Source organism: Sander vitreus, chromosome 24 (assembly GCF_031162955.1).
Source record: "Sander vitreus isolate 19-12246 chromosome 24, sanVit1, whole genome shotgun sequence".
Classification (NCBI taxonomy): Eukaryota; Metazoa; Chordata; class Actinopteri; order Perciformes; family Percidae; genus Sander; species Sander vitreus.
In genome coordinates this window covers 8,888,155-8,897,067 of record NC_135878.1, presented here as the reverse complement: position 1 = coordinate 8,897,067, position 8,913 = coordinate 8,888,155, and the positions used below count along the sequence as shown (strand labels likewise).

At 38.1% G+C, this 8,913-nt stretch overlaps 2 protein-coding genes across 2 annotated transcripts; both read left to right on the top strand.

The window, feature by feature from the left end:
- The first annotated feature begins 1,174 nt into the window (after positions 1–1,174).
- Positions 1,175–2,749, top strand: LOC144513004 (uncharacterized). The gene is made up of 5 exons (XM_078244045.1): positions 1,175–1,399; positions 1,504–1,824; positions 2,047–2,170; positions 2,280–2,316; positions 2,407–2,749. The coding sequence occupies exons 1-5, from the start codon at positions 1,333–1,335 to the stop codon at positions 2,482–2,484; spliced, it is 627 nt and encodes a 208-aa protein (XP_078100171.1). The 5' UTR covers positions 1,175–1,332; the 3' UTR covers positions 2,485–2,749.
- A 388-nt stretch (positions 2,750–3,137) lies between these two features.
- Positions 3,138–5,387, top strand: LOC144513002 (uncharacterized). The gene is made up of 5 exons (XM_078244044.1): positions 3,138–4,000; positions 4,116–4,427; positions 4,675–4,798; positions 4,908–4,944; positions 5,035–5,387. The coding sequence occupies exons 1-5, from the start codon at positions 3,850–3,852 to the stop codon at positions 5,134–5,136; spliced, it is 726 nt and encodes a 241-aa protein (XP_078100170.1). The 5' UTR covers positions 3,138–3,849; the 3' UTR covers positions 5,137–5,387.
- The last annotated feature ends 3,526 nt before the right edge of the window (positions 5,388–8,913 follow it).

Genomic DNA, 8,913 nt, shown 5'->3' with positions numbered 1-8,913 from the left:
ACCATGAACTACTACAACTACTATTTCTAGTCATAGTTCCATTATCTTTATTGTGACTATTATTGCAACTGTTCATCACACCCCTAACCGGCACCGTCAGACACCGCCTACCAAGAGCCTGGGTCTGTCCCACGTTTCTCTCTAAAAGTTTTTCCTCGCCACTGTCGCACTAAATGCTTGCTCTTGGGGGAATTACTGGAATTGTTGGGTCTTTGTAAATTATAGAGTGTGGTCTAGACCTACTCTATCTGTAAAGTGTCTTGAGATAACTCTTGTTATGATTTGATACTAAAATTGTATTGAATTGAATTTGTCCTTGGGCTTATCCTGAGCATTTTTACTTCATACTTTAGCTGTAGGTAGTTGTTAATGTTGAGAAAAGCACTGGAATTAAGATATGCGTTTTGTTGTAAAGTGCAGCTCTAATATCTGTAAAAAAAACAACAACAAAAAAACGTTTTTGAATAAGATAATTAAGGATACAAATTTACAGCAAGGAGTAACATTCATTTCCATTCTACTTTTGCTAGATGAACTGTAGTTGCTTCTGTGTTCCACTGATATAATTCACTTCTTATTTCCAGATGCAATACAAGGTCAGGACCATCAGAGTTATCTGTATGTGAACCCCCCCCGGCTCTTTGGTGAGCAATTTATTCTTTTCTTTTAAACCTTTCAACTTAGTGATTAGCTCAATCTTTGTATGCACTTCTACGTTTATATACTGTATGTTTCAGGCATTAAGCTGACACATATTTAACAAATTAAAGGTTTTAGAAAATGAATGCATGAAATGATGTACTTACACATACGATGAAGGAGGAACACTTGTTACTGTGGAAGGTAAGTTGTTCAGAAGTGATCAAAGAGCCTTATGTTAGATTCTCGCAGGTTGAATACAACATGTACCTGATATTTCTTTTCTTAAACTTGTTTAGCAGATGTAGTGGATGGCACTTCTTGTTGTGGGTTCATAACAAAGAAATAGCACATGTATTTACTCCTACAGGTGCTCTACTTATACGTCTTTGCCTGATTAATAATAATATAATCTTCTCATTGCCTCATCAAAGTAAAGACCTGTGATTGGGGTTGTGCATGCAATGAAAAGTATTTAGATCAATGCTACTTTCTCCCAAACATTGACTTTCTAGAGTATCCTAACAAGAAAGCAAAAGTGTTTATGTGTTGCACTTCCTTTTTAGAGGACCTCACATCAGCTCGTACCTCTGTGAGAGCTGAGAGTTTGAGGTTTAGATCGCCACAGTGCAAAGGTGTCAGTGTGCCCTCCTTTATAGTACATTTTACCCTCCAGCAGCAGTTGCACCAGTAATGGGTATATGGAAAATGTGGTTTGTTCTGCTCCTGAAGCTAACTTTGTATGTCTTCGACACCAAAGGTACTGTACAGCTTTAATTTTACAAATGCATATAGCACATGCTTACTCATTGAATCTATTTCATACTACTATACTATTGACTTTTTGAGTTTAATTGATTGCAGAGACTGGGCAGCAACTGCAGAAAACCATCGGTAGCAAACCAGATGTTACTCCGATATGCATCAATACAACACTGAGTCCCATCACGCTTCTAGTGTGTGAGATCAGAACAGAGACGAGCGGCGGAGATGAGTGCCGTCTGCTGTATCGAAATGGACAGGACTTTGAAAACAAATGTGACTCCAGATTCACTCTTATGACAGAGAATCAGACTGTATTTCTCCACCTGACTGGTTTAACACCAGTGGATAGTGGGAATCACATCTGTGAGTGTTCACATGCTGATGGAACATTCATTCTCCATCTGAATATCACTGTGGAAGGTACGTGTTTGATTTATTGTCTTGCGTTTGTGTTTCAAACTGGATGCATTTCTCTGGTTATTTTCCAGTGTGTGCTTTATTTGAAGGGGTAAATAAAAGTGTAGTACAACAAAACAATGATGATGTGTTTAATACTAACAATATAAAAGGCCAGTAATACAAACCTGATACTGTGGAAAACAGATGGTAGTATCTTCATTTTTTTTCTTTACAACATTTAAGCGGATGAAGATGCCAGCAGTTCTACAGAAATGCCTTTCCTCAGTGCTGTAATTATTGGTGTAATTATATTCATCACGATAACTGGAGTTATCCTCGGATGTATCCACAGAAGAAATCACCACAGGTAAGACATTAATATAGCCTACATATAGTTATGATGGGGAATAAAACTATTTTAGTAAAGGAGATGTGAATAAACAATTTGTAGTGAGTTGTTTCTGTTTGTCCGACAGAAGACGATCAGAAGCGCTGACAAGTCATGCAAACACGGTACTGCACATTAAATGTTGTACCTACTTGTTATCTGCTGTTCATTTGACTTCATTTTAATATTTTTTAATCTGTGTGCTGCTGCTGTAGGAGCCAGAAGACATTGAGCCGTACAGCACCTACATACAGAAAGAGAACGAGCTTTACTCAACTGTCATATATCATTGAATGTGTTTACCTGATACAAATTTAAAGATGCTTTTGAAGAGTTTAAATTATACAATATGTACTCCGATGTGATGCATGTATCCGACTGAATTGCTGTAAAGCAGGGTCTGCTGTCCACGGCACTTGCTTACTTTTTAGCATTTCATTCTAAAACTGATCAAGCTCACCTGTTTTCTATTAATCTTATTGTAAGTTTAATGTTTTAAAAGGAGCACATTGGGTGCATTATACTATTTAATTGTATTACTGTAAGGTATCCAATAAATTTGTTTTTAAAATAAAGTTGCAACTTGTTTTGATATTCTGTTAGTCAAAGCCATAACAATGAAATATTTCAATATAAGTTTTATTTAAGGGAGCAATATGTAGTTTAAAATGCTGTGCTGTGGTCCAAATTCAGAATAATGGAGACAGCTGCTCCCCCGGCCCCTTGTACCCCAAACTCCACGCTCATGCGGGTTGCCAGGTTGAGAACACTAAACCCAACATCCCATGATGTCAATGTACATACGGTATATATAGTTGATGATAGCCAAAGCTAGCTCGTTATAAAAGCCCCCTGGTCTTAAAATACACACTTTGCAGTTGGGGTTCAGTGAGTGCTGGCCTTACTACTTTGCGTACCCCATAAACAATAAAAACTAAATAAACATATATCAATCTAATATTTACCTGTGTTCTATCACGTCTCTGGTCATGCAACTGTTTAGAAAGATGCCGAGGATTTTTAGGTCATGTAGAGGGGACCAAAACAAAAACAGACGTCGGACCGGAATGGAAATTTCAAAAGAGAAGATACTGGCTTTAGCATTCTTGTCAGAGAAGAAGCTATTTATATTTTTTTTTTTATTGTGATACAATAATTTATCTTGTTTTATACATGTAGATGTTAACAAAACAACATTCAAACATGCTTTTAAAAAACGCTATAATTTGTTGATTGATTTTTGGTAAAGACAAATGAGTCTTATTCCTCTTCCAGGATCAATTTAAAGAGTAATTAAAGCTGCCCTCTGGTTGGATGTTATACTGATATTACAAAAATACTGTATTGTGAATTTATCATTTATTATTCTGTAAACATAAAGAAAAAAAAATACTTTTGCTCCAAAAACTTTTCAAATTAAGTATGGTCAGTGTCAATCACCATGTGTTAAGTTATAGTATGTGATATGTGCTATGCGTGTTAGCTATAATGCTATTGTGGTAAGTATAATATTAGGAGCATATGTAGTATTTCTTTATCAAAAATGTTACCTAAGCTCAAACACACTTGTGTCTTATCTTTAAAGTTGAGACTTCTTTTACTTCCTTTCTAGGATACTTCATCAGCTCATGTGCTTTTAAGGTATTTTAGGTAGTTTGATGTCAGTGTCGTCTCATCCCCCCCCCCCCCCTCTCTTCAGTATAGTTTCCCGACTGCAACACTGTTACTCAGACCTCTCTATCATCATGGGTCAATTGACACGGTGTTATGTTCTGCTCCTGCCACTGTGTTTTGGTTTTGACTCTGAAGGTATGTACAGGAGATTTTAATACAAACATGTGATGCATGCCAGTCAGCTAGTTTTGCAGTTTGCTAGAATAATGTGTAGCCTGTAATAAGTTTCCTAACTTTGGGTTGTTTGCAGTGACTCTTGTGAAAACCATCGGGAGAGAACCAGATGTTACTCCGATATGCACCAATACAACACTGAGTCCCATCACACTTGTAGTGTGTAAGATCAGAACAGAGATGAGCGGGGGAGAAGAGTGTCGTCTGCTGTATCGATATGGACAGGACTTTGAGAACCAATGTGACTCCAGATTCACTCTTATGGTGGAGAATCAGACTGTATTTCTCCACCTGACCAGTTTAACACCAGTGGATAGTGGGAACCACAACTGTGAGTGTATGTATCCTGGTGGAACATTCATTCTCCATCTGAATATCACTGTGGAAGGTAAGTATTTGATTTATTGTCTTGCTTTTGTGTTTCAAACTGGATGCATTTCTCTGGTTATTTTCCAGTGTGTGCTTTATTTGAAGGGGTAAATAAAAGTGTAGTACAACAAAACAATGATGATGTGCTTAATACTAACAATATAAAAGGCCAGTAATACAAACCTGATACTGTGGAAAACAGATGGTAGTATCTTAATTTGTGATCCTTTTCTGACAAGGACTTTTTTTTCTTTACAACATTTAAGCGGATGAAGATGCCAGCAGTTCTACAGAAATGCCTTTCCTCAGTGCTGTAATTATTGGTGTAATTATATTCATCACGATAACTGGAGTTATCCTCAGATGTATCCACAGAAGAAATCACCACAGGTAAGACATTAATATAGCCTACATATAGTTATGATGGGGAATAAAACTATTTTAGTAAAGGAGATGTGAATAAACAATTTGTAGTGAGTTGTTTCTGTTTGTCCGACAGAAGACGATCAGAAGCGCTGACAAGTCATGCAAACACGGTACTGCACATTAAATGTTGTACCTACTTGTTATCTGCTGTTCATTTGACTTCATTTTAATATTTTTTAATCTGTGTGCTGCTGCTGTAGGAGCCAGAAGACATTGAGCCGTACAGCACCTACATACAGAAAGAGAAACGAGCTTTACTCAACTGTAATATAATTGAATGTGTTTACCTGATACAAATTTAAAGATGCTTTTGAAGAGTTTAAATTATACAATATGTACTCTGATGTGATGCATGTATCCGACTGAATTGCTGTAAAGCAGGGTCTGCCGTCCACGGCACTTGCTTACTTTTTTGCATTTCATTCTAAAACTGATCAAGCTCACCTGTTTTCTATTAATCTTATTGTAAGTTTAATGTTTTAAAAGGAGCACATTGGGTGCATTATACTATTTAATTGTATTACTGTAAGGTATCCAATAAATTTGTTTTTAAAATAAAGTTGCAACTTGTTTTGATATTCTGTTAGTCAAAGCCATAATGAAATATTTCAATATAAGTTTTATTTAAGGGAGCAATATGTAATACTGACAGGTAGAGTTTAAAATGCTGTGCTGTGGTCCAAATTCAGAATAATGGAGACAGCTGCTCCCCCGGCCCCTTGTACCCCAAACTCCACGCTCATGCGGGTTGCCAGGTTGAGAACACTAAACCCAACATCCCATGATGTCAATGTACATACGGTATATATAGTTGATGATAGCCAAAGCTAGCTCGTTATAAAAGCCCCCTGGTCTTAAAATACACACTTTGCAGTTGGGGTTCAGTGAGTGCTGGCCTTACTACTTTGCGTACCCCATAAACAATAAAAACTAAATAAACATATATCAATCCAATATTTACCTGTGTTCTATCACGTCTCTGGTCATGCAACTGTTTAGAAAGATGCCGAGGATTTTTAGGTCATGTAGAGGGGACCAAAACAAAAACAGACGTCGGACCGGAATGGAAATTTCAAAAGAGATAATAGAAGATACTGGCTTTAGCATTCTTGTCAGAGAAGAAGCTATTTCAATTTAGCATGTTTCCTTAATATCTGATAACATATAATGGTCATTTTAATGATTTAGTAAATGTATTAAATATTTCTCCTTTAAAGAAAACAACCCATATCATTTATATTAGATTTGTATGAACAGAAATCATTTACTTAGTTTCTATAAACTGCTGTGTGATTTCAGAGAAAAATACAGTATTTCCCCCAGTGCTCTTGAACACATCATCAGCGATGTAAGCAGGGGTTGTTTCCGAACTTTTAACACTCAGTTAATTTAGCTGTCTTCTTGACTTGACTTCTCAGCTGCCTGCATGAACTTCCATTCCTTACCCAAATCTACCCGGAGACTTTCTCTGCACACAGAGGACTTTGAAGAGGGACGACCTATAGTAGCAGATGTATCCTAGCCTGACCAGCCAGACCCACATCAAGATGTTGGGTCTGGGAACTCACCATTGGTAGGGCTCAATCCGAGGGACGGGATAAACGGTTGTCTTTCAAATTCCCTCTGCACTCATAGCCAACCAGAGCAACGCTAGTTGATAGATTAAACTTTTGTCGTATCCGGTCTGCAAAACTCCGAACACATCAATGACTTCAGGGGTGTTGTAGTTGTTTCTGTTGCCTGTTATTATTATTCTGTATGTTTCCTGTTTTGTATATTTATTCTGTATATTTCTGTTCCCTGTTGTGTATATTTATCCTGTTTTGTGTATTCTGGATTGTGTATATTTCTGTTTCCTGTTTTATTTTGATAGTCTGTTTTCTGTCTTGTCATGTCAAGTTTTGCTTCCTGTGTTTTCCCGCCTGTGTGAATGTCTAATGTGCTCCACCTGTTCCCCAGCCCTGGTGTCACCTGTCCCGTGTTTGCTCGTTACCTAGTTTATTTAGCCTCTGTGTTTCCTATGTCTCTTGTCAGATCATTTTGTGTCCTTGTCCTGTCAGTTGTGTGTGTTTGTATCCTGTCAGCGTGTTTTAGCCTGGTGCCTTTGTTTGGATTCTTCCCTGTGTTATTTTGTAAGTTTTTTTCCCTGTGAGTTTTTTCCTTGTATTTTTTCCAGCCTCTGTGCTGCCATGTTTTTGTTCAATAAATCCCTGAGTTCAAACCTTCTGCCTGCCTGCCTGCCTTCTCCCAGCATTTGCGTCCACTATCCCCTGCTCATCGTAACACAGAGCTTAACTCAAAGTCTTCCAGAGTCGCGGCTAAAGCCGATTCGAAAGACCGCTGTTCGCCAGTAGCAGCAGCAATCCTCTGTTTTCAAGTAGCAGGGAATTCACGCGGAACTGTCGCAACTCTGCCGTCCTTATGTTAAGGCCGCCCACCGACTCTATACACGATGTGATTGGCCTGACCAGAATTTGGTTTTTCCAGCTTGCAAGCCAACGGAGAGTTGCTAGACTGACCCTGGCTGCCGCTAGGGTGCGTCTAGATTTCTAGGCTAGATTTATCCATCATCAGTAAACCAACCCTTTACATTCAGATCTGTTTGTTACAGTGGTTGAAAGAAGACCAAACCAAAGTGAGGCTTTGTGGGTTCTTTCAGCAGATTATCTCGCCCTGTACAAATCAAGCCCTGATCTATCCAAACATTATGACAAACTAAGAAACACAATGGCATCCAATTTAAAAATGTACTTGAACGTAAGGTGATGCTTGGATGTTTTGTCTGTGTTAAGACTGACTGTCCTCCAACATCAGGTCTTCAAAACCGCCACTATCGACAAATGAGTTGTTGAACTTTACTGAAACACGTCCTGAGAGCTTAAATGTGTGCTCAATTCCATTTGAAGCCCCTGCTTCAAAATAAAAGCTGAGAATCAAAAAAATCCTCAGCCTGGGGTTGTCTCTCCACATAATGCAGATCTTTTTTTTTTCTTGTTCATCTTCTCCCACTGTGTTTGTACGAAGGTACAGTACAGGAGCTTTTCATTACATATCAGTTTATCAGTTTGTGTTTGTCTAAGTCCTTCTTATTGTAGTGCAGTCAAAGAAGAAAAATGTGATGGGTGAAATTAAAACAAAAACATTTAAAATCTCTATCCTATTGTTTGCAGTGACTTTTGTGACAACCTCAGGGAGAGATCCATATGTGGCTCCACTATGCACCATTGACTCCTGGCACACACGTATCCTTTGTAAGATCAGCAGAGAAAGGAGAAGGGGAGAAGACGGTTTCGTGGTGTATCTTCCGGGTGGAGAGGACTTGTTAACAAATTGTGACTCTAGGTTCACTTTAATGATGGTGAAACAAACTGTATTTCTCCACCTGACCGGTTTAACACCAGTGGACAGTGGGAACTACGTCTGCGTGTGTCCATATCCTGGTGGAAAAGATATTCTCCGTCTCAATATCACCGTGGAAGGTACATTTATTTGTACTTTGGTAATAAAACTGTCAAATGTCAAATTTAGGCTTTATGGTGGATGAACAAATATTCTGCTTCAGTGTCACCGTGGAAGGTACATTTATTTGTACTTTGGTAATAAAACTGTCAAATGTCAAATGTAGGCTTTATGGTGGATGAACAAATATTCTGCTTCAGTATCACTGTGGAAGGTAAATGCGTTTTTTTTTGTGTTTAATGGGCGCTACTTTCTTTTTTGTCTTTCCATTCTTCTTGACGATGAAGTGCCCAGGTCCAGGTTACTGCTCATTACTGTGATTGGTTTTGCATGCATCGTTGTGTCTGTAGTTGCTATTGGACATATCCTGAGAAAAAAACATTGCAGGTGAAAGATTCTTTCTGATTGAGAGCTTTAAACCTTGTAAAATAATGTAGTTGTTTATATTGAATAAAGAGTTTAAGTTGTACTCTTTTCACAGCAGTAACTTGTGTATTTCGTCATTCGGTTAGTTTTTTTGTTTCCCACTTCTAACTCTGACATCTTTTCTTATTTGCAGACACAATATGAGGTCAGGAGCACCTGTCTGTGAAACCCCCTTCTCTTTTGTACTATACATT

Excerpts from the sequence above, each read along its gene's own strand:
- LOC144513004 (XM_078244045.1), top strand. The coding sequence starts at position 1,333 with ATGGGTATATGGAAAATGTGGTTTGTTCTGCTCCTGAAGCTAACTTTG. Across the intron at positions 1,825-2,046 it reads TCTGAATATCACTGTGGAAG|CGGATGAAGATGCCAGCAGT; the intron begins GTACGTGTTTGA and ends ACAACATTTAAG. Across the intron at positions 2,317-2,406 it reads TGACAAGTCATGCAAACACG|GAGCCAGAAGACATTGAGCC; the intron begins GTACTGCACATT and ends CTGCTGCTGTAG.
- LOC144513002 (XM_078244044.1), top strand. The coding sequence starts at position 3,850 with ATGTCAGTGTCGTCTCATCCCCCCCCCCCCCCTCTCTTCAGTATAGTT. Across the intron at positions 4,428-4,674 it reads TCTGAATATCACTGTGGAAG|CGGATGAAGATGCCAGCAGT; the intron begins GTAAGTATTTGA and ends ACAACATTTAAG. Across the intron at positions 4,945-5,034 it reads TGACAAGTCATGCAAACACG|GAGCCAGAAGACATTGAGCC; the intron begins GTACTGCACATT and ends CTGCTGCTGTAG.